We start from the raw sequence: 24,994 nt of genomic DNA on the forward strand, positions 1-24,994 counted from the left end.
TGCTCAATGGTTGATTTGCATTGCATATGCACTGCTTTGGCGTGGGGGTAATGTAGTGCAAAAGGCTTAGTTTCCACAGGCACAAGCAGAGGGATCGTATTATTATGGATGAAACTATTGTGCTTTCCCCCTTTCTTTCTTGTTGGAGTGGTAGAATCTGCTCTGCCTGTCTTGCTCAGAGACACAGAGTGGAGAAAGTTCTGTTCAGCTGGGAGATGGTCTTGGACCCAGCAAGAAGACCTGCACCTCGTCGGATCTTTGTTCATCAGGGAAGAGGCTCCTGAGAATCACTGCAGCACAACAAAAGTCCGTCGTCTTGAATTGTTCACCGTGTTTGTCTGGTGGTGATGAACAGAGGTCACAATGTTGATGCAAGGAGTGCAGAGATCAGCACTGGGGCAGAGCTGAGAACAGGTCTCATCTCCCAGCTAACTTGTGTGGGGCGAATTACGCCCTGTTTTGGAGATGGTGCTCTTGCTTAGAGGCTGAGTGTTGGCAGTGACTATCCTGACATAAACTTGGACCAAACTGCAATGTGGTGGGGTCTAGAAAGTCCCAGAATAATAAACATTTTCAGCAGTGGAAGTGTGTTTTTTGGGTTCAGTATTTGTAACTAAGGAGACCTGGAGTTTAGACTTCACCACTTTCTCTGCCCTTTTCCCATGCTTGCATAACCTTTTTTAAAAAGTGAGTCAAAACATTGTGGTCTTGCTGAAAGACGTGATTTCAGCCTAACTTTCCTCCTGCCAAATTTAGGGACTTGCAAGTCTGATAGCTCGATACTGGAGCATTACAGCCCGTGACTAAATAAAGGCTCACTGTTTGCTCCTTACTGAGACGGTGTCGCTGGCTGATAGCGTAGAACAGATAAAAGCAGGGTGAAGTTTCCATCCAAATCAGAGAAAGGGTCTGTTCAGGATGGAAGGTCTGAACATGGCTCACTGGCAGTGAGTAAGGGAAAGTGGAGGGAGTGTCTTTTTTTCCTAGACTGGAAAATGAAACATTAGCTTGCAAAGCACTTGATGGGAATTTTCTCAATAGCTCTAACTTTGTAGCATCTGTTTCATTTGAGCAGTAAAAGGGGAAGGCTCAGGGTTTGGAACAACAAATTTTGGAACAGCAACATGCTGAATGTTGAAAAAGACTCTAAGATCCAAAATTCAAGGGGATTTCCAAGCATGCATCTCTCTCCATTGTTATCTATTGATTAAAATATTAATTATATCAGGGAGTAATCACCTGTGAAGACAGTGACCCTGAACATCTGGGCTCAGGAGTTGCTGTCTCCCAGCTGAAATGAGGGACAAGCCTGTCTCCTTCCCTATTCATATCTGAAGAATGTGCTTGGCCGCACTAGGAGGGAGCAAAGAAGCACTCAAACAACTGAAATCTTCTTGGATTGATATTGTACAGACACATAGAGGTTGTCAGCATCTGGCCTTTGGCACATTAACAAGCAGCTCTGAGGGAATGGGAGCACTGTTGCTAGTCTGCGGCTTGGTGTGAGGGCAGGTCTATGCCCATTGCAGGCAGCATCAAGGCTCCCAAGCTGTGGATATTTGCAGAGCCATTGATCTGAATTCTCCAGCTGCAGGTCACAACTAGGAGCTGTGCAGCCTCTTTTAAAAGCAGTCTTGGAGTGTGAGTTCTCTTAATGATGTCTGGATTGTCATGAGAAAGTATTTGCTGTACAGTAACTTTTCAGTGTTTTACAATGTAGCTGCAACTTAAGAAAGATGTAAGGGACACCTGGGCACTGGTGGTTGGAGAATTACTGGAATGTGTTTGCATGAAGGAGCACCTGCCTGAGGATGCCCAAGAAACTGCCATGAAAAATGTAAGCTTTGCTGTAGGACAGCCTCTGGATCCACCGCCATTCTGCGACGTTCACAAGACAACCCTAAGTTTAGTACTCCCTGTCTGTATTCAACTTGCTTTTAGTTTTTGCTTTCCTACGAGCTATCCAGGCAGCATTTAAGAGCATGCAGCAAAATCACATTTAGAACCTGTCTAGAAACCATGATCTGAAAAACTCTGCCTCTTTATCTTCCCTGTAAGGTTGCAACTCTGATATTAGCTGGTGACAACAATTATTGATGGTGTCATTAAGGATGAGATCCCATTCCCAGCAATTCATTTAATATTTTTTCCTTTTTTTTTTTTTTTTTTTTTTTTTTTTTTTTCCTGCAGGGATACTGATAAGCGGTGGCAGAATCAGATTCAAAAAAAAAAAAAAAGGGGGGGGGAGCAGTGATGTGGGGGGTAAAAAAACACATGTTTATCATTTGCCCTCATCCGTGAGGAAGGGAGATTAATTCCTGAAAATATTTTGTGTACTAGAGTTATTAAAGTGTAATTTTTGTAAAAATAATGACTTGTAGCAAAAACTCATCATTATTTACTTGCTTCATCTTCAGCATCGGTTATGTAGTGAAGTATGGATGAAGAAATAACTCCTTCAGCTAGCACTCCCAAACACAGTTACTGTTGGCTTGAAAAGACAGCTGCTATTTTACCGTGCTACTCCGATTGTTGTAAATGCTTTATTTAAAGCTTAGCAGCTGTGTAATAGATGCACATGTACATGATGTAATATCTTGTTTTGTGTTCCCTCTTTCAATAATCACAGTGCTTAAGTCTCAGTATGAACTGTATTGATCCATGATTTTAGCTCATTAACGTGGAAACATTCCCTTACGTCTGAGTCGAGCTTAAATAACTGCATGTCTAAAATGGAGTCTGGGGAAAGGCATTTTTTTTGACTGCATGGGCTGTGGTTAATATTAAACACACACCTGAGGGGTATTAGAGGTATGAAAAGGCAGGGAAGGGATGAGCTGGGGGAAGTTTGGTGGAAGTTTTTTATTTGGCTAAGTCATGCAGGCTGACTCCGTGCCTAGTTAAGAGTGGGTGACAGGGCTGCCTGAGGTGAAGGTTGTGAGGAACATTGAACCTTCCACTTATGGATGTAATAGGTAGTTTATTTCAGAAATATACTAACTAAGGGTCTAATGCTAAAACACGATCAGCTGAGGAGTGTACTCAAGGCAGTGTGAATCCGGTAGGTTTCCTGTCTAGGCCCAATTCCAGAGATCTCCTGAAGAGATGGAGCAGGGGAAGGAAGTTCCTCTGAGCTGCAGGCCACCCATCACTGCTGGGACTGCGATAAGTCACAGAGATGCACTGCTTTTTCTACATGTTCTTGTGCTCAGCATGCTCATACACCGCTGACTGACATCTCAGTCATGACTAAAGGCTTTTGTTGGAAATATTTGAGGCACTGTGTACACCTTCCTCTTTGGTATGCGTTTTATTTTCTTAACTGTCCTCAGAGTATAAACCTTTAGAGCTGTGCGCAGGCAAGCCTACAGAACTGCCCCTGCTCCAAGTGCTTGATCAGAACCTTGTTGACTGCATGGGGCTTGTTTTCAGAGAGTTACTGTGCAGCCTGCAGGAAGATTCATTCCCAGAATGTTAAAGCTGATGTTAAAACAAACCACGTGCTTTCTGGAAAGGCAGCTAAAAAGGATTAGGAAATAGCTAATGATGAGCTGCCACTGCGTCCTAATTAATCACAGGCTATTGCAATCTGCCTGCTAAAAGATGGGTGACCCTTTATGCTGACATTATCCCTGGGGTCTTAATAGTGCCCTTCAGGAATGTAGCATCATGATTCATCTCCTTATTGCCTTTTGAAGCATCAGGTTGAATGAAGCATCAGGTGCAATGAAGAAAAAATGCCATATCTCTGCTGTGCTTAAATAATTAGACTGAGAGAACTTCAGTGCTACTGCTTTAAAACTGTCCAGGAGCTGTGAGTGAATCATGCAGGGTTAGAATACAATTGAAGACACCCTGGGTGCTTTAATGAGTTTTGCTCTTTTTTTTTTTTTTTTTTTTTTCATTTCGTTTTGTGTTTTTTTTTTAAGCATGGATCCATGGATGCGGAAATGTGAACAACAGTTAGCTCATCGACAGGCAGATATCCTGAGTGGGACCGGAGCCCAAGCTCAAGTAGAAAGCATGGACAAAGGCCCAAAATATACTGAGTCGTAGACCTGAAAGCTAGAATAGGCAATTACATTGATGTACTCTGACCTCTGGCATAGCACAGGGCACAGGGCTTCACATAGTAATTCCAAACCATCTGTCATGGCTGGGAAAGTGTTGATCTCAGTTTACAGTTGAAATGTCCACAAGTATGTGCATTTTTGTGGGAACAAAGGCTATCTTCTGACCTAGATGGTTGTAACAGCAAAACATGTCACCAGGTGTAGCTCTCGCAAAATGCTTGCAACAACGTTGGAAGTCTGTGGCAATGCTGGATCCTTGCAGGTCTCCCAAGTCAAGTGCCTCCATTTCTTTCGCTGCTTCTCAGCCTCAGATATTCTCCCTTGTGAGTTTGTAGGGGATGTGCATTTCCTTGTGCTCAGTTTACTATTCCTTCATTAAAATGACAATCACCGAGCCATCTCCTGTGGGATGTGCAGGAGCTGATTGACTTTTCAAGCTGTTTCCACTTTATTGATCTTCTGTCTGAAAAAATTCCAACAGGTTTATTCTCCTAAGACAAAGTGTTTTGTGTTAGATGAGCCTCTGAGTGCTGAGCACAAAAGATGACAGGAAAAGGAGGCTTTTCTGGGGCAAAATTAAGCCTAAGCCAACTGTGGTTTGAAAGATATTAAGCAGTGGGGTCTTGGGGCACAGTGGTGCAGAGATGTTCCGTCATGTGCTGTCAGAACTGCCCAAAACTCACAAGCAGGTGGGCAGGTGGGTTTCCAGGTTCAGCATCTGCCATATGGATCCACAATCATTTATTAGCCTTCATGATAAACAGCAAACTTACCTCTTTGGAAACTGTAAACACACAAACTTAGATGTCACTGTCTACATTTTGAAGACGTACTAGCTCGAGTCAGTTGTTATTAATGCTCACAGAATGTATAAGTCTTGCACTCACGTAGTGCTCATATGAAATATTTCCAGGCAGTGTAGCAGTGGTTTTAGCTGTGTTATGGGAGGCTTAATCCAGCTGCTGATCTGACTGTTGCTAAAGCCAATAAACTATGAAAGATGACTGCTTTCCTCATTTTTTGCATTTTTATTCATGTCCCAATATTTCCCAACCAAAATTCTCCACTCTGAGGAGCTAGGAGAGGACGTAGCAGCATAACCCGGCTGTTTAGATGTGAAAGGGAGAGAATCCTTTCGGGACTGTTGAGAATAATCCTGGCTTTTATTGCCCTGGGACCATTCTGTATAACCAGGCCTCCCTGCAAAGCAAGTGATGCAGCCTGCATAAAGGCATTGTCAGCTGCATGATCCAGCCCGAGAGCTCCTTTTCTCTTGTGGATTATGATGTCTGTGTTTTGAGATGCTCAGAAACATTAGCATATAGTTCAGGAGGCTAGGAGAGTTTGCAGACCCTGTCACAGATGCTCCCAGATATTTCAGTGGTAACTGGAATAAGCCTGAAGGGATTCAGGGCTGTGCTGATTTTATGTTGTCCTATTTATTTGTTTCTTACTGAAAAAGAGCTTGTGCAGGGGACAGTTCTGGTAGGAAAATATTATTGCCAAAACAAGCCAAAGCCACAGCAAAATACCTGTTCTGAGCAATGTTGGCCTGAGACTTATTTGTGTTATTTATGCTTCTTAAGGAAGCCAAACCTGTGCTATTGCTTTGTCTCATCCTTGCAGGTTTGAAATTCTGAAGTGTCTTAAAAATGCAGAATGCTCACAAATGTAAAACTGTGAAATGCTTGCAAAATGCTAGCATTTTTTGTTAACGTAGATGTTAGTCTACATTAAGTATATAGAAGGATAAGGTTTACTGACCTTTATTGTGTAAATTAGCAGAGATCTGTCAATATCGTTCATTCATCTAAATTTAATGGGGTCATATTGACTTTAACTAACTGGGGATCTGATGCTGCGTTACTACTTGTAAAACAGGAGCATATAGAGGCTGTCATGTTGTGACTGGAGGTAAACGTGGTATCCTATCACTAGAAGGGACTTCTTGCAACATATGCACTCTGTTATCTCAGCTGCATCTCATAAGTTTTTTTTTTTTTTTTTAATTTAAATTTTAATTTCCTTATTAATTGTTATTATTACTTTAATTTTAATTTTCTTATTAATTTTCTTATAGAAGTGACTCAGGTTCACCTGGTGTTCCCACAGTAGTGCCTACCACTGACCCCGAAACAGGCAGACAGCGTGTCAAAGGCACGTTTCTGGCCACAGCCCCCATCCTGGTGGTCACAAGTGAGCACTGGTGTTGGTATCTCTAGCTGGAAAACTGAGATTTGAGTCGCGTGTTCCCCTCTGAGTGATGTGACGACTGTCAGACCGTGTTGCTCAAAGTGCACAGGTCCTCTGGATGTTTGGAAGGAGGTCTCTGCTGTCCACATTGAGCACAGGAATGGAAAGTTTATTGGTGGGGCAGTTCCATAGTCTCCCCTCAACGTTTTGTCCAATCCATATTTAGGAGGAGTTTCAGTTTAAATACCCCTAATAGCATGGATGTGATACTGAACCTCTGCAACTTCTTCAGAAAATGGCACAATCAAAGCACTTTCCTTTTGCTAAAAATAATGCAAATTTAAAATGATTAGCTAGTTAAGAGAATCATTACAGAAGCATTTTAGCTATAGTAATAAAAGTGGAAAAAGGTCTGGGAAGGGCTTTGTTTCTAATTAATAATCTAATTAATATCTGATTAATTAATGAGGCTTTGTCGTGAAAGCTGCCTTTTATCTCTGAGGCTGTTAAAGTGTCCTCCAGACCCAATTTCTTGAATATGTTTTGATAAGGCCAGCTCTGTGCTGAGTCAGTCAAGTGGTTGGAATTGAATCAGTATGCTGCCTGATTAGGGATGCATAAAACACCTCTTTGGAAAATTAGAATATATCAGAATCAAGAACACGATAAATATGTCAGATTTTTTAGAACAAATGGGAAGTGAGTAATGATGAGGTGTAGCTCTTCAGAGCTGTATAAAAGTAATGCTTTTCCATAAATTTCACAGTAGTGAAATGACCAGAGCAGAAAGAGGAGAGACCTCTATGAAGCTAGAATGTCTTAGCTCCAGATCATATCTTTCATGAGAACTGAGCTTTTGTTTTGGGTGGTGTCTGCAGGGATGTGGTGTCCTTGTCTCAGGTCTGACTTGGCAAGCAGATGATTCGGATTCTTATGACCCTTCTGGAGCTCCTGATGTGATTATTATAAGATGCATATAGAATAGTTCATCTGGAAGGGACCTTCAAAGGTCATCTCATCCAGCTGCCTGACTTCTTTAGGGCTAAACAAAGGTACATACATACATATTATTAAAAGCATTGTCCAGACATCTCCTGAACGCTGACAGCCATGGGACATCAACCAGCTCTCTTAAGAAGCTTGTTCCAGTGTTTGACCACCCTCACAATAAGGACATTTTACTTTGTATCTAGACGGAACCTCCCCATATGGCTTTGGCCATGGGGACAGTGCGAAAATACATGAAAATATCTAGGGTTTCTTGTTTTCCTGCTTTTGGCTGAGATACAATTAATTTTCTTCCAGGTAGCCACTATGGTGCTGTGTTTTGGATTGAGGAGAAAATTAATGCTGATAATGCACCGATGTTTTAGTTGTTGCAGAGTAGTGCTCATACAGCACCAAGGGCTTTTCAGCTTCTCGTGCTGTGCTGTGCTGCCAGTGAGGGGGCTGGGGGTGCACCAGGAGCTGGAACATACTCCCCACTTTTTGGGGAGAAGCCATTTCGCATTTCCTGAGGTCTTTGTTTCTATTCTTGATTCTGCCAGCAAACATGGGAAATCTGAATCAAATTTCTCTGCTTGCATCCATTCTCTCCTCTTTGCGATGCTACAGAGTATGTATAGCACAGAGGCGTCCTCATATCTTCTGGCACCTAGTTCTAGAAGTATTCTCTTAAATGTTGTTATTCTGTGGGGCATGTCAAACAGAGTGTTGGTACATTACAACGAATGATGTGATCTAACTTGTGATCTCAGGCAGGATGGCTGAGGTCCTTCCCTTCATTTGTGCTGCCAACTCAGTGCAAGAACTTTTTCTAATTCATTTACCGTGGGAGAGATACCTCACCTTGTTCTAGCCATCTAACAGCTGAGCTCATGCATTGGTTGCTATGGTCTGCCTTTATATTAAATAAAGGAAGACACCTTAAGAAAGCAATGCACCCTCACCTATTTTAGGATGAATGAGTCATTCTCTGAAGTTAACAGTCTCTGTCTGGTTACAGAGGAAATACGGATAGGCTTGGGAAACAGAGTTAAATACCTGGTTCGAAGGTAGCTAAAATTAAGTTGAGATAAACCTCTGTGGTATAGAAGATATGGATTATTACAGTGGAAATAGCTATTTTAGTAGCACAATAGGAGGTCCCAGTTGTTTGTTGCTTTTGTGCTTCCTTATTGTGGGTTATTTTGCAGCAGAATATAAAGCAAAGCTTAGGAACGACTCCACCTGCAGCCTGCTTGCTTTGATCAGGATCCTAGTCTCTTTAAACGCAGAGTATTACACAGAGTATTTTGCAATAGGCTTTTAGACCCAGGCTTTATTGTTCGCTCTTGCCTGCTATGAAGTGTCAGGATCCATTAGTTTGGTTACTGCTCTCTACTTCAGAGGAAAGGTTTTGCCATCCTTTGGCAGAAGCAAAATGGCCTGAGTTTCAGAGCCACATTTAGCCAAATCTGTGTCCCACAGTAAAGGCGTACTGCCTCTGATGTAGGTGTATGACAATGTGTGTATATATAAATATATTATTTATGCATGCATATATAAATACAATGTGTGTGTACATATCCTGCCTATATTTGGACACGTTGTTCTGGATAGCGATTACCGGGGCTATCCAAAGCACCCCCGTGTTCCTATGGCACAAGAAGAACAGAAGTGGTGCAAACACATGCTTTAAAGTTAATGCCCACTGTCACTGTAGGCTGAATATAGAAAAACTACATCTCCAGAGACTGAATTGATGCCCATCTGAGCCATCATTTCTACAAAGCAATGACTGCTTGTGTGAACAGCTCCCCTGCCTTGTGGGATGGTGATCAAATGAAACAGTGATGAGGTATCACCCACTAGAAATGTGACTGATGCTCATATCATCTATGCTTTATTGCCCGTCAGTCCAGAAGTGTAATATTCTGTATTCTGTTGGCCAGCCTCTGAGGCATCCAAAGGCTTCCCAAAGACTCATATTGAAAAAACAAGAGAAGATACCTTTGCTGGAGGAGGGAAAAAAAAAAAAAAAAAAAAAACAACACCATATGCTTGTTTGGTTTGTATTTTCTTCCACAGACTTTCATTACTGTCCTTAGTTTTCTTTAGAGGGGCAGGGATGGAGAGAGGGAGTTGTTCCTGTTAGTAGCTGTAAAGATCTTCTGGTACTATATTATGGTCACTCTGAAATCATGGCTGGGTGAAAACAAGCTCTCAGCACAGCAGATGTTTTGCTCTGCAAAGTGAAAGATTCATGGAGTACTGCTACTTGGATTTTCTTGGTTAAGTAAGCAGGCACAGCCCCCCAGGGCTTCCATAGATACCTTCCTTGTAAAATGTCCAGATCCAGACTTTTGTCAGCTGGGATTACCCTGGGGGGTGATGGAACTGGACTCTGAAGGAGTCTCTTCTTGGTGTGTCAAAGCTTCAGAGGAGCCTGGAGCTCGGGGAGGGTACTTTGAGGGAGAGGAAGGGAAGGGAGAGACGAACAAATTTTCACAAGCAATGGAAGTTTGTCAGCCTGACTTCTTGTGCTGTGCAGTTGGAGTCTTTGTGGTGTATTACTATGTGAGCTGGGTTTGAACGTTTTCCTGCAGCTGGATGCTCAGAGCTGTGCCTGCTCTTGTGTCTCATGGGATTTGGCTTCATGCTGCAGCTTTTCACTGAGCGTGAATAAGTTTTCTCTCTTTTTTTGCTGGCTGCTGGTTTTCATGAAACTTGTAGAAACTTTGTTCTCTAGGGCTTTTGTTTGTCTGTCAGACTGGGAGAAAATTGGCCAATGGGTAAAAGCAAGAAGTTGTTTGGGGGGCACAGCGAGACAGGCACACTGCAGGCAGACAGTCTGCAGGCACAGGAGAAGATAAAATGTTAATCCAGGCTGAGTGTGCTCCTGATCTGTGAAGCACACAGAGGTGGGATGTTCTCCTTGCTGAAGTGGGGCCGTGCCACCATGTGGCTCTCAACGTGGGGCTGCGGGTGCGTGTGTGTGTAGATCTTGTATCTTAGGAAAAAGGTTGATAATCTAAAATCAGACCCATGCCTGCTCCTTCTCCTGTGTGGACACAGGCAGTGAGAGTAACAGAAGCAGAGAGGAAACCCCCTGACGGGAGAGCTGGTTGCATGCACGTGCTCCAGGAGGTTGATTTGTCCCTCCCAGCCATCCAGCCCCACTGTTTGCACCTCTTTTGCACTTGGGAGACTGATTACACTTTTATAGCCTATCCCCATAGCTGAGGAGCTAAGGCTGCAGACAAACGAAATCCCCTTTGGTCTACCTGACAGTGCTCTGAGATGGAAACCATCAGAAGGGAAGGCTCCTCAAAGCTATTGGGACAGCATCATCCCGCCTCTCCGCACCTCTGCTTCACGTCCGTGTCCCTGGGATGAACAAATCTCATCACGATATTGGAGTTTGCTGGCTCAGGCCTGTCTGGTAGAGTCACAGGGAAGCTCAGACTGAGCACTACAGGAGTAAGATGGATTTTGTTAGCTCTCAGTGTGCTGATTGATGCCCACGTTTGGTGGAGAGGAGCTTCTCCACCTGGTGAGCTCATTGAGCTCTGCTGTGCTGACTGTGGGATAACAGCTGCAGCAAGGGCTAAAACACCTCATGGCGTGTTGGGGAGATAGTACTGGAGTCAAACAGACGGTATGATACTATAGCTAGTTGGGAAGGAAAATAATTATGGGAGAATTTGCCATATTTCAGTAAATTATTTGTTATAAATCTTACTCTTCCAAGGGGAATGCTCAGAATTTGGTGCCAGAGCATGTTTGGGGAAAAACACATTTATTTATTTGATTACACAAATACTATGATTTTGTTGTATTGGATCAAGTCTTTCTTCATCTTAATCAAGACCAGTGAAGAGATTCTTCCCCATGGCTGTTAGCTACTGCTGATAATAATAATAATCATCATAAAAAAACAAAAACACACAAAATAACCCCCACAGAAACCTTCTCCCCCCCCCAGCAAACAAACAAACAAAACCAAAAAACAAACAAACAAAAAAACTGAATTGGATTAAACAAAAGCTTATTCAAGACTGGACTACTGTCCCTTGAGTTCTGCTGCTTTTCACTGTGCAGTCTTTTTTTTTTTTTTTTTTTTTTTTTTTGAGTATTGCCAGCAGCATGGTTTGCAGGCTGAAATACAGGATAGAGAGGACAGTGAAATGCTGTAAGATCAAGGACAAGGATACGTGGGACAAAATGCACGGACTGAGTTTTTATAGGTTTTGTACATATAGCCAGAGCCTGTTCTGTGTTATAGCAGTTCCAGTGCTACCAGTGGTTTAATAAGGCACAACAATTTGTTTTATGGAAATGACCTGTATAAGTATATATGCACACACAAGTTGATATATGGAGACTGCATTATATAAAAAAATAAATAAATAAATGTGACAGTGCCCTTGCAAATGATAGGACCCCAGTGATGGCCTAAGGGAACAAATCAGAGGAAGCAGCTGGGCAGGGTCACTTGGCCATAAAGAGCCCACACAAAGTTAAAGGAGGCATTGAAGGTGTCACTCATGGAAGAGGTCTTTTCTATCAGCAAGTCTTTTTGTCAATTTTACACAACTAAAGCACCTCTCTTCCCCTCTGCTGCTTTAACAACATGCTTTGGTGTGGATGCTAATCAGAACCACAGGTATGACAGAAAATGAGGTATCCAGTCTACTCATATGGTTAAACGTCTTTAAGTACATGTGAGCTAGTTTATTTGCAGTTAAAGTCTTTAACTGCAAAGGTGAGTGATTAATGTAAAAGATTGAAGTTAAGATTAAAAACGGAGGTGGAACAGTTCAGTTCCACCTGCAGGTCACATCTCTGAAAACAGTCAGGCTTGGGTTGCTAAAATTAGGCAACAAACTTTTCTTTTTGTGTGCTTAGTAAATACATGCTTTCAAATTAGGGAATTTGGTGGTGTTAGAAGTTTAGCAGATTCGATTATCAAGCTGTATACTTAATGATTTAAGAAGCTGAAAAGGCTAATTGTAGATGCCTGCTTTTGAAAAAATGCACTATTACCTATGCAGGCTTTCAGTTCCTTCATCTCCAGAATGGAGATAATATTTCCCAGTGCAGCCCTTGGGACTTTGTTAGTTTGAATGGATTAACACAAGACAAAAGCCTCAGCTTTTGGGAAAGTGCTATGGAAATACAGTATATTATTGTGATATCCTTTGAGACGTCTCTGTGAAGCCAGTGGTGACTGTCATGATAATAAAGAAAGCCTTAGAGAAGCTAACGAAATAATGATCCTACTTCCTTTCTAGCTATTCTTTGAAAGGGCAAATGCAATGAGTGATAATGGTTTAATGAGAGAGAGTCATTAGGGCATCCAGCCTGCATCTTTAGAAGTGCAAGGCATTTTGGGAGATCAGAAAATGACTAGGAGAATAAAACCAAAGTAGCTCCGTGAGAATATTAAACCCGTATTTGTGTTCTCTTTGAATGCTGATTGAAACCAGTGATCTCTTTCCCCGGCTGGTGGCTGGTACATGTGTACTCGTCCAAGTGGCTTGTTCGGAGCTTCAGCGACGTTGGAAGAGGGAGTCCAAGGAAGCAGTATGTGCTGCCTGTCGCTCACCGCTCTGAGCTTAGTGTTCACAGAATCACAGAATTGTCTAGGTTGGGAGAGACCTCAAGATCGAGTCCAACCTCTAACCTAACACTAAGTCCTCCACTAAACCGTATCACTAAGTTCAACATCTAAACATTACTGGGAGATTTCTGACCTGTTGGAGGCCTTGTGGAGTGCAATCATTTGGCCTGGGTTATTTGGTTTTATCGAGCTGCTCCGATTGCAAGCCTTGCTGGAGGGGGAAAGCTGCTAATTTGTGTTGTGTTGATACCTGGTGAGACAAAAGTTTCAGATGCTTTGTGTGGGAAACTGACATAGGAATACAGCATGTGATTGTGAGATGTTTCTGTGAAGCCCAGTGAGTATCAATACTGTACATTAGTATAAAAGAGTATTAAGTATAAATATAATAGCTCTAGTTTAGTGTTAGAGCTAAACCACAGCACACAGAATTTGTTTAAGACTTGAAGCACCTCTGATTGCTGGGTGTTTGAAGGAGGAAGCTTGCCTCAGCCCATTTAAGGAAAGAAGCAGTTCCTCACACATTCAGGAATTGTGTTTGAAATAAGCACAACAGCAAATGTGCTGCAGCAACATCTTTGCTAAAACAAGCTTCATAGGTTCTGTGACTGCCAGACTCAGAAGCCTGACACCAGCTACCTGTTTTTGCAGCGTGGCTCTTTGGGTGTCGTTCTGGACTGCAGTGGCAGTGAGGAGCGTGGCGGAGCTGGGTGCAGCCCCTGGCATTGCTCGGTTCCTGCAGCCACTGGAGCGGAGGTCTGGGGCTGCTGGGCACGGCGGCACTGCTCGTGCTGGTGCCATGAGGGTGATGTGGGCCTTTGCCCTGCCAGGCAAAGAACCGAGGGTTGGTCTTGGTGCTGACCGCTGCTCAGCTGTGGGATCCTGGCCTGGGTAGTTGTTGATTTATTCTGGTAGGAAAAACCTTGTTTGTTAAGAAAAGCAGAGTGTGAAAGCAGACGAGAAACAAGCAGGGCAAAGCGGGGTTTCAAGCATGCCCACAAACGAGGAGGAGGAAGCTACAGAAAACCCTCTGTGACGAAGCAGCTCTTTTCTCCAGTCACGAATGGGTAATGCCACCCCCAGAGCATCTGCTCCTCCGGGTGGGATTTGCTCGTGTAGGGGCCTGAATCTGTCTCTGTAGCTCAGAAAAATTAAATGCCTGGCACAGAGTAGGATGGGGGTGATTGAGGACTCAAGATGCCAGTTTAGGTACATTTTTATCTAGACGTGAGTTTAGCTGTTACAATTGTGAGCCACATTTGGATTCCCATCTCAAGTCGAAAATCAGCCTACTTAAAATTGTTGTTGATGGGTTTAATTTGGATTCTTCTGCTGGATTTTTCTGAAAAGAGAATTTGTGCTAAGGGTCCCACACCTGTATGTGAGAGCAGAGCCTCCTTGAAGCCCACAGAGATCTCCATGTTCCCCGAGTGCTGTAGGAACAATTGATGCGGTGACAGACCCTGTCCCAAAGGCTCAAGTTTTCTTCTTTTCTTCTTGCCACCCTGAATGAAGCAGAAAAGCTGAAGTTTTAAGAGTAATAATGCTCAAGCTATAACTTTGAGCATCTGTTTGCAGTCATTTCCTGCCCATAATAATCACATAAACTCTTCTTGTCTCCTCTTTTCTCTAGGTCAACAGACTATGGCACTACCTATGAAAAGCTAAATGACAAAGTAGGCCTGAAGACTGTGCTGAGCTACCTTTATGTCAGTCCCACTAACAAGAGGAAGGTAAGGGAGAGCTATCGAGCTGGTAGCTATAGAAACAAAATTATGACTCTTTGTTCCTTCCGAGAGGAATTATGATCCTATAGTGGAATCCATTGGCAATTCATCGGAGCTTGAATTTGCTGTTCAAGTCACACTAGTGCAATTCCATGGTTTTCAGTAGAATTGTGCCTGTTTTACTGGTGGTGGGGATGGCGTCCTTAATCTCCTGCTGAAGGGGTTAAATAAGTAAAAGGTGTTTTTTCTTTTCTTTTTTTTTTTTTTTCTTCATTTTTTTTTTCATTCTTCTGACTCTTACACATTAAAGAAGCTGAACTCACACAAATGCTTCCAGGACTCTTGCTTATACTGACTTATTATCTAATATGCCTGTTTGCCTTCTCTGCTTCTTTATTATTAGCAATAACAGAAAAAAGGCATTTCTCCCTGCATTTGATGCTTGTGCTTTCCCTGGCTTTGAGGAGAAGTTGGAGGTAGAGATGTAAATGACATTTTCATTGGTTACATCATATAAGGGGGCCGAAAGGAGAATGTGCTGGGGCAAGTGGGTGGGAGACCTACGATGTGATTTGGCTGTGTAGGAGAGAAGATGAGGTCACAGCTTTCAAACCCCCTGCTCCTGCTTCCCACATGATGCAATTAGTGCTTAGGCTGGCTCACAGAGTGCAGCCCAGGAGTTACTGCTCAGTGCCTTTTTGCTTTAAAATTATTGCCTGTGCAGATTCGAGGGAGGTAGTGGGACAAAGGTGTTCCCAGCTACCCACAGAAATAAACACAGGAGGGCTGCAGCATGCAGCTAGCTGCTGGCAGTGAACGGAGCTGTTTGGATGGGGAGCAGCACGTTCTGTTTCGTCACTTCCAAAGGGCCCAGCTCTTGTCTCCCTCTTTAGGTTTCCAATTTGTATTCTGCTACTCCTACTATTATTATTACTGACACTGTTTTTTCCATCATTGGTCAGTCTACAAAGTTTTCAGGATTGATGTTTATTTCAGTGCATGCAATCTTAAGGCAGTCATAGCTCTGATTACTATAGGCAGCAATAAGTGCTTTTGGGTATAGAGAGGAGAGCGAGAAGGTGGTGGTCAGAGGTCAGTTTAAATTTTTGTTGAGTGCAGAAATGGAATTCTCATAAAGACTGCCTTCATTTCTTTGTTCTGAGCAAAACGAAATGGGGGTGTTTCATAATAACTCTCCTGGCCTTAATACCCCTTGCCAAAACCAACGTGGTGGGTGCTAAAGAGTTAATTCTTGTTCGTTCTGTTTCCAAAGCAACTCTGCCCACCTGAAATCGGAGGCAATATGCTCAGTTACAAATCCTACGTCACTGGTGTAAAGTCTCCCTCACAAATTGGGGGTACAAGGGTATATGATTATCTTTAGCATTTCTCAAGCTCTCAAGCTCACCAGATTAGTGGTCTTTTCTCTCTTTCCTATTTTTTTCCTCACTAATAACACATATCACCATGTAGTGGCATGCAGAACTATCTTTACCCTCTGTTTTCTTATTGCAGATGACAATTTGTATTGGCTTATTTTTTTTGGTCTTATGTTGTTAAGAAATGATTTCTGGACCTGTCTGTCTTCCCTCCTCTCCTCCCTTCTGAAAAATCTTTTGAAGCAGAGAGGAGCTGTGAGGAAAATCCATAGGAAACCAGCTTTAGTGTGGCTGTTGTGGGAACAACTTGTTTTCATTCTTTCCACCTCTGCTAAATATAAGGACGCTGTTACTGTGCATGGTTAAACAGGTGGTTTGTCTGAACCCAGAGCTGACCGCTTTGATCAGCAAAGCGATTCCAAGCATAAATTTAGGTTTTTAGAAATTCTTGGGGAAGATGTCACTGTATTGGAGAATCAGGGATTTGTCAGATTCATTATTATCAGACTTATTTTACACCCACCCACAAAGTTGTGTCTGGCAAAAAAATGCACTTAGGTTGTAATTTTCTTCAGGTCTCTCTGGGTGAACATTGTTAAAATGGCCTGCAGAGTAAGCATCGTATTTTTACTGAGCTCCTGAGGGCAACCACCGATAATGAATCACAAAGCAGTTGGTGAATCTGTTTTACCCCAGCGGACAAAGTCTGGATCCCTTGTGCTTCCCCTCTGACAGCGGGAGTGCTGCCCAATGGCACACAATGCGGTGATGTCCTGTGGGCCTCAAAAATAAATCTCTGAGGCAATAAACAGCGGGAGAAAGATACCACAAGCAACAGGGCATGTGTGCACGCAGTGAGTTGTGCAGGCCCTTTCCAGGCAAGGTATTTTCTCCTTAGCCATCAGATATTGGTAGGACCTTGTGTGCCTCGGCTCCTGTCGATTTCTGATGGGTTGCTAGCACTGTCTGCTCATTAGCGCTTAGAGGATTAGGAGTTACTTGGAGGAGGGGAAAAGCTTTCCATACGTTCATTCCTAATTGATTTACTAGTGAGAAGGATAATTACCTCTCAGCTACCCTGCAGAACTACAGTGGGAATTACCTGTCAGATTTCTTTGAAGCCCTGAAATGCCTCTCTTCGGCTGTTAAATAGAAATTATGCATTCAGCCAAATGCCAGTTATATAAACATCATTTACCTGAATTGTGGCATAACCCTGGGCTCATTTAAACTATGAGGAAAGAGGATTAAAACACTAGCGTTTTTTCTTTCATTTTCTTTTAAAATAAAAGCTTTTTTGTTTCCTTTTAATTTTTAGTGAGTACATTATAAGTTTTTTTTTTTTTGTTGTTGGCTTCTGTCATATTTCAGTGCTCAGTGCTGCCAGATTATGGTGGAGCACTGATTTCTCAATAACATCACTGTTACTGTAGGATTGGGGGATCGGATGGGACCGGGCTTGAAATGCAGGGTTGGAGCAGATGGATGAGGCACGGGTATAACCCAGGGGCTGGGAGCCTGTGTCATTCCCCTTTTCTTGGTCCTGAGAAAGACACAGCTGATGCTTCCTTAACCTGTATAGGAGGGCATAAAGCCCTCAGGGATCTATTCTGCATTGTGGCACTCCAAACATTTGTGTTTTTCTTACAAAGAAATACTGAGCTTAATACAATGATGTGGTGAAGTTCTGGAAAACATACTGCACAGGGATGTTGGACTTGATGACCTAATGGTTCCTCTGGCCTTAAAATATTGAATTCTCTTTGGGTTTTATTCTCTCCCCCACAAAGGTCATGTCTGAGCATCTGCTATGTAACATTGATGGCAAAAGCAAGTTCCCAGCTAGCTTCCTGTATATTTGTTCTTCTTCTTTTAAACTAAAAACTCTTGTTTCAGTTTAGGTTATATTTTTAGTCAATATTATTCATTTCATGTTCTCTTTAGGCTTCCTGATAAGCTGCTCTTGTGTATTTTTCCCATCCCTCACTGGAGAGCCCCAGCACGGTGTTGAATATTGGCCCTGTCTGCATCTGGTGTCCTGCCATATTTTGAAACATCCTTCCTGCCACAGCAGACTGATAAATGCTGGAGCAGCCTGAAAGCAGCTGGCCCCTCATTCCTATCCTTTGATCCTCTGAGAAACACATCAGTCCCTATTGTTCATCCATGGGCAAAATGACAGTGGTGACATCACGCATTTGTGCGTGAAGAGGAAAGCAGTAGTAGATGGGGGAAGAGCTGAAGAAACAGTCTCTAGTTTTATCATGGTGATAAATCCAGGGTGGCCTTAGGTCTCCCTGGCTTTGCTGCTGCTAAGTACCTAGAAATCAGGCTCAGTTTGTCAACGTTCATTGGTTTTACATGTAGCCACTGGGAGGTATCAACCCTCCACAGACTCAGAGGTAATAAAGGCATAGAGCCTTGCAGGCTGAGCTGAGGTGGCTTTAGCTGTATCCCCCTGTGGTTCTGGGCACAGGCAGCTCCCTATTCCAGAGCCCCTGCTCGCAGCTGGTGACTTATTCTGCTGATGGCCTGTTGGAGCTGAGATGGAGGATGTCCATGCAAGCTATTTCCTAGAAATTGCAAGTAGCTGTTTGGAAAATGCTATTTTCCATTGTGTAAATTGAGGTTTTGCAGTTCATTATTTTTATTTTATTACAATAATTTAAATTATTACAAGAGGAAATGGCCTCAAGGAGAGGTTCAGGTTGGAAATTAGGAGAAATTTCTTCTCAGAAAGAGTGCTCAGGCATTGGAACAGGTTACCCAGGGAGGTGGTGGGCATCCCTGGGGGTGTTTAAGGAAAGGTTGGACGTGGTGCTTAGGGACATGGTTTAGTGGGTGATATTGGTGGTAAGGGGACAGTTGGACCAGATGATCTTGGAGGTCTTTTTCAACCTTAATGATTCTCTGATTTGAAATGGGACCACCATGAAGTGCTGCCATAAGGACATGAGTGGACTGTGGTCTGCTGTAAATCCATAGCCTCTGGCTTCAGCAGAACAGAAATACTTCCTACCGTGAGCCAGGATGACTTCATCTTCCAGTGGAGCAGCTGCACTGTTCATGCCCTTCTGAAATCTGAGGTGGTCGGGGTTTCACAGCTCTTTTTGCAGCTGGCCAATGTTCATATGGCCTTTATGTTGGTAGCTGAAACTGCCAGGCTTTTACCTGCTCTTCTGGCAGGTGCTTGGGCTGTTTCCTCTTTCACTTCCACATTAAGAACTTGTGAAAGTGAAGAGGAATTTTCCTTGGATGTAGAAAATCTGCCTTGATTTCCAGATGATCATTAGACCTAGCAGTCTCTTAAGTCCTGAAGGCGATTGCTTTCTTAAGAGTTCCTGCCTGGAGCCCTAGTGAGAAGCCAAGGAGCCTGTGTTTGTGATACTCCCATACCCATGAAGATGCTCTAATTGGTAGTGTATTCCAGGACACATCTTTCTCTTCAGTGCATCCACCCACACGGTTGTTTGCCTGAGAGGCCCCATGAAGAAGTATCTGCTTTGCCACAGCCGACGTACACATTTTAACAAACCTGATAATTCTGTGGCGAACTTCAGAAAGGCAAAATATTCATGTATGCTCAGCAGTACACCTTCCTGGCAGATGAATGGGATAGAAGGTCAGATGGCTGTGTGCTCTGAAAAGCTGGGGCTCACAAAATGCGTAGCTTTGGCTTTTTCTTTTTAACCCAACAGACTCTATCTTTGTCTGTCTTTAAGGGATATAACAAAAGGCTGCTTTCTCTGCTGGGCAGAGATCTCAGTTCTCTGCTGACCTTTAATTTAATGTTGTATTTTGGGTGTTAGTTATGTATTACTAGAGGCGTCTTTTCACAGCAGTGTGGGAATTAGAATTGTTTATTTCTTCCAAAGTGCTAAGGGGAAAAAAACAGTCTCTATTTTAATAAGAACATCTCTCAACTTTTAATTTCCATTTTTCTTTATCTTTCATCTTTTTCTTTGAAAGTTTTCTATTAGAAAAATGGGTAATTTCCACAGTTATGCCTTAGATTCTTTGACTAACTGTGCACTTTGAAATAGCACCTCTTAGAGCTTAAGTGCTCTGAGACCCTGTTCTCTAACATGGGTTGGTCTGTTGGTTATCATGTATCTCATAAATGTTTGCCAATAATGGGATTAATTTTAGAATTGATGCATTATAGGTAGATGCAAACTCCTTCCAAAGGAAGATGAGAACAGAAGTCTTGTGTTTCTGAAGCATTGTTCCTTTCAGGCACTGAGGTGCAATGCTGAATCCGAAGGAACTGTTGTTGAACCATAGATTTCTTGTATTATTTCCTCCATGAAATGCTCTGTGTAAAGTGAATATTCTTGGCTAAGGTGTTTAGTTGAAAACCCAGTTTTCACTGAGAAAGTTTTATCTCTACCCTTGGGATTCCTGTGGAGGTTGAGAGGATGGAGTTAAAAAGCATTTAAAAGAAAAAAGGAGAGAGAAAAAAAGGGAGAGAATGACAAGTCTAACTGACAAAATCAAACCCAAACGCGTTTGCCTGTATATAGTATTGCTCAGATAAATGTGGATAAATGTGAGGTCCTGATTGCATTTAAGATCTGCAGTGACAGTTCTGATATCTTAGAAATACCTTCCTTCATGAATTTGCTTTGCAATTCAATTCGATGCAGTCATCTTTAGCTTTTCTCCTGTTCTGGTACCCTCATTGTTGTAGGCAATACCCTGAAGTATTAAAAGGTCTGTAGTCTTTCTTTCTGTGCAGAATCAGCATAAAATGTCACCCAGCAACAGTGACTGAAATGAGGATTCCCCCAGATTTCTCCTCATAGCAGAACTGAAGCATTTGAGATTTTATTTGTAGGTAGACCTTTTAGCTAGAGGATTTGAACAGTAGTTGTAAACAGCATAAAGCAGAGATAAATTCACGGTGCTCAGCTAAAGAGCTTTGAGTAAATGCTTTTGCAGGCTAATTTCCCAGTTGCCATACAGTCAAAATGGAAAAGCCAAATCACTGAAGCTATAAAAGCCAAAGATGTGCGACACCTCTCATACCTATTCATGCCTCTAGACTTGGCCCATCACAATGAGAAATGCTTAGAGGTATTTGGAGAGTCGGGAGCTCTGAAAGCTAAATCTAATTAAGTTTGTTTGTTTCTGTGCTGTTTCTTGGGGATGAAGTGAGGCAACTATTTATGAGCTGGCAGACAGCAATGCTGCGTTGCAGTTCAGGTTAATGAAGGAAGAAGTTAATTGTGACTGTAATATTGGAATCTCATAGGAATGCATCTACCTGGCTAGAAACTTGCTAGCTCCTTGGGAGTGACATCTCCTGCAGGAGATGAAGATCCTAAATGAGTGCAAGTCACTTTGACCTCCTTTTTATTTTTTCTTGCTTACTTGGAGAGTAATTGAGAGCAAACCCCATCGTGGCCTCGTGCATCTCCTAAGGGAATTCCTGAGCTCTTATTGGATCCTCAGTGCAGAATCATGATCTGAACTTGTTTTGGTTTTGCCTTTAGTTCTCAGTGCATTTGGTCCCAGAGGGATTTAGACAGCGTTTTGTTTTCTACCTACTCATCAAATGTGAGATAAGAGCACTGCTTCATCAGCCTAGCACGCACCTGATGCTTGCTAACCCAGCCTGAACAGAGCTGCCATCCTTTGCCACATCTCCCATTACTCATTTGCTGTTTTTTTTTCCTAAGGTTGTATCCTATGCTATTGGTGAGGGACCAAGCTCTGGAGTATCCTGAAGCCATTTGGCAAATGGAAGGTTTCTTTTTACCCTTTTTCCTTATTAAGGAGACACTGTGAAAAACATCACGTGCCATAAATCGGGACTTGCTGGCATGATTTAAAAAAATCTATTTATAACACAAATGCAGTGGGGCTGAGTTAGAGCCGCAGGGCAGGAGAGAGAGAACTAGTTCTTTCTGTTGTCTTTTATCCCTAATCTTTTCCTTCAGCCTGATGAAATACAGTTGCTATATAGTTCTTGGCTTTACAGCTGCCATTAACAGACACTAAATTACCTGAGCTGCAAATTGAGTTTTAATTGTCTCCTTGTGCGCCATTCTCTGGACCTGTTGAGCTGTGTAGGATGTTCTTGTTAGCACTCCAAAGCACATGCTACTCAGTCCAGATCCTATGTGGGCAGAACCTGCCTACTGCTGTATGGCAGAGGCTATAGCTCTGAAACACAGCATCTGTATCATCTGAGCTCAGATTTATCTGCTCTGGTTTTACCAGTGGATTGTACAAATGTGACTGATCTGGTTAACATTACAGTATATTCTGCCTGGTAAATATACTTCAGGAGCAGTCACCATCAGTCTCCAGAACTGACTATTCGAATAAGGACTAAAATTGGGAATGAAGAAGCATTATTTTCCTTCACCTACTGATGAAGCAAAGATGATTTCCTCAAGGTCACACACAACATCTGTGGCAGAGTCAAAGGATATATTATATGGTGCATTTTATCTACGAGGTTCAATCTTGTGAGCTCTTGTGCATGGGCTTCCCTCCGCTTGTCTCATTAGTTCAGCTTGAATTTGTCACTCATGAAACAAGAATTTCTGTAAATGTTTGCAGAACCAAGACCTGAAACTGTGTAAAAGAGATCATTTGAGTTACAGGTGTCATAATACTTTGTAGCTTTTTGACCTTGACTAAGTAAGAAATATAGCTTCCCTATACTAGTAGGCTTAACTTATTAATGTTTTAACCGTGGTTCAAAATGAATGGAAGATGCTGAGATTTAAAGGCAAAATATGAGCGTTAGTAGTATACTCTTAAAATATAGTTTTTTTTTTTTTTTTTTTTTTTTTTTTTTTTTTTTCCAGTATGTCCCAGATCTGTTTTTCTTTTCCCTTTTAAATTATTATTACTATGTTTGAGGGTTGTGCCTTCTTGTGAGCCTTTGTAGTCAAGGGGTCCTGTGGGAGAGAGTATTTTATCTTGCTGCAGCCTGGGACTTTGGGGCCTGGCACGTCAGATGTCTGCTGAGACCTGACCTACTGTATGTTCCTATACTTCAAGAAAGAAGAAACTGTCTGTTTCTATGCAGATTTTAATTTTACCTCCTCTGACCTAACGTAGATCATAGAGATAAATGGAGTTCCTATAGCATCTGTTGTCAGGGATGCAACCATTTGTCAGCACAGATAGCACAGAATAGAGACAGAAGCTTATGAGAGATCCTCAGGGGATGTTTCCCTCTTCCTTAAACATGGACAATCTGATCAATGTACACTAAGGAAGGCTGTCCTTCAGTATTGCATGAAGATGAAAACTTGAGATCCTTGAGGTTTTTTTTGGCCATCTCTCTGGAAAAACATGCATTCAAAAACAAAAACAAAAACAAAACAACAACAATGAAAAAAACAAAACAAAACAGTGAACTTCAACTACTGCTCGTGTTAGGTGTTTCTAAAAATAAACACATATGAGATCACAGAGTCAGAAAATGGTTTAATTTGGAAGGGACCACCGAAAATCATCTAGTCCAACTCCCCGGCCAAGCAAGGTCACCTAGAGCGTGTTGCACAGGTGCCGGACCCTGCACTTGCCTTTGTTGAACTTCATGAGGTTCCTCTCTACCCAATTTTCCATCCTGTCCAGGTCCATCTGACTGGCAGCACAGCCTCCTGGTGTATCAGTCACTCCTCCCAGTTTTGTGTCATCAGTAAACTTGCTGAGGGTACGCTCTGTTCCTTCACCCAGGTCATTGATTAATAACTTGAACAGGACTGGACCCAGATAATTAACAGAATACTTGCATGTGGCATTATTTAATAGTGTCGGAGGCGAGATGATTAGAAGAGAGATGTGTATTTTTTTATTTATAATATTCTTAAAGACACGACACTGAAAGCCATTGTTGCAGCACTTATGAAGACAGCATTCATATATTATGAAACTCCAGATTTAGAGTTTCCTTTATGCACCTGCATTTCGTGGCTTTATGCTTATCCATTACCATAACTTTTGCTTGCATTTTTTCATATGTTTCAAAACTCATTTGAATACACATTTGGGTAGTGCTTAGTTAAGTATTAAAAGCAAATGGAACCCTAATACAGGCTTCAATTAATAAAGACTCAGAGTAAAATGAAAACTAAGTTGGCTTTATGGAGAATGTCTTGTTAAATAAACATCATTTTAGTCTTCACAGATGTTGCAAGTCTAGTTGATGAAAGTAACTGTAGACATAAGATGTATAAGTAAAATAAGAAAAAATCGGACACAACTGCTATATCATTTACCTACCAAGGACTGGAACTGTGTTCCTGAATTCCCTGCTTAGCTTCTGTCTTGGAGGTTTGGCTATAAGGGATGGTTTGCCTCATGGATAAAACTGGCCACTTAAAAGTAGACACAGATTTTAGGGAAATGCAGAACAAAGCTCAAACTCTTTGGACTTGGCTGACTTGCCATGCGTGCTTTACTAAGTTGTTTTATGTGCAAGAACCAAGTAGATAAACAGGGTTTGTTTGGCACAGTTTGCAGACAGTAACTGCAATATCTACAGCTTTAAACATACAATTTGCAGTCCGATCATTCTCAGACGATGAATGAAAAAAAATAAGATTGGTGGATGAGTGTGTTACTGCACTACATTGTCTGTTGGAATGGCTAGAGACTCGGATTGTGAAGGGAGAAACCAAGCTGATATGTCTTTTTTTTTTTTTTTTTAATTTTGTTTTATTTTGCATTTTCCTTAGTATTTGCAATAATGTTTGGAGGAAAAAAAAAAAAAGGTCAGTTATCAGGTAAGATTCAGCTTGGCAGGATGGATACTGGTACAGATCTCTGACGAAGCTGCCCTGCCTTGCCTGGCTTTCTAGCAGTTGGATGATTTCTCCTGCTGCTCTCTGCCTTCTTCACCTCATATTGCTAGAGTCAGGCTCTTTAGGGGAGACTTAGGATGGTACAAGGCCATAAAGATGGGGTAAAACTGGAAAGATCATATCCACATTTAGATGTGGACTTCCCGGAGTTGGCTGACAGTATTTAATAGAGGCAGTTTTTTTCCCGATT

The 24,994-nt window shown here is 42.2% G+C and overlaps 1 protein-coding gene across 1 annotated transcript in view; it reads left to right on the forward strand.

Annotated features, from left to right (window-relative positions):
* The window catches only part of SORCS3 (sortilin related VPS10 domain containing receptor 3), a gene marked incomplete at both ends in the record, with an annotated part of 273,965 nt that overhangs the window by 105,508 nt on the left and 143,463 nt on the right, over nucleotides 1-24,994 (forward strand). Inside the window, one exon of the mRNA XM_084290216.1 lies at nucleotides 14,504-14,603. Within this exon, the coding sequence (XP_084146342.1) occupies nucleotides 14,504-14,603 (100 nt within the window). The remainder of the gene's footprint in view (nucleotides 1-14,503; nucleotides 14,604-24,994) is intronic.

Source organism: Netta rufina, assembly GCF_964035555.1.
Source record: "Netta rufina genome assembly, chromosome: 7".
NCBI classification, from domain to species: domain Eukaryota; kingdom Metazoa; phylum Chordata; class Aves; order Anseriformes; family Anatidae; genus Netta; species Netta rufina.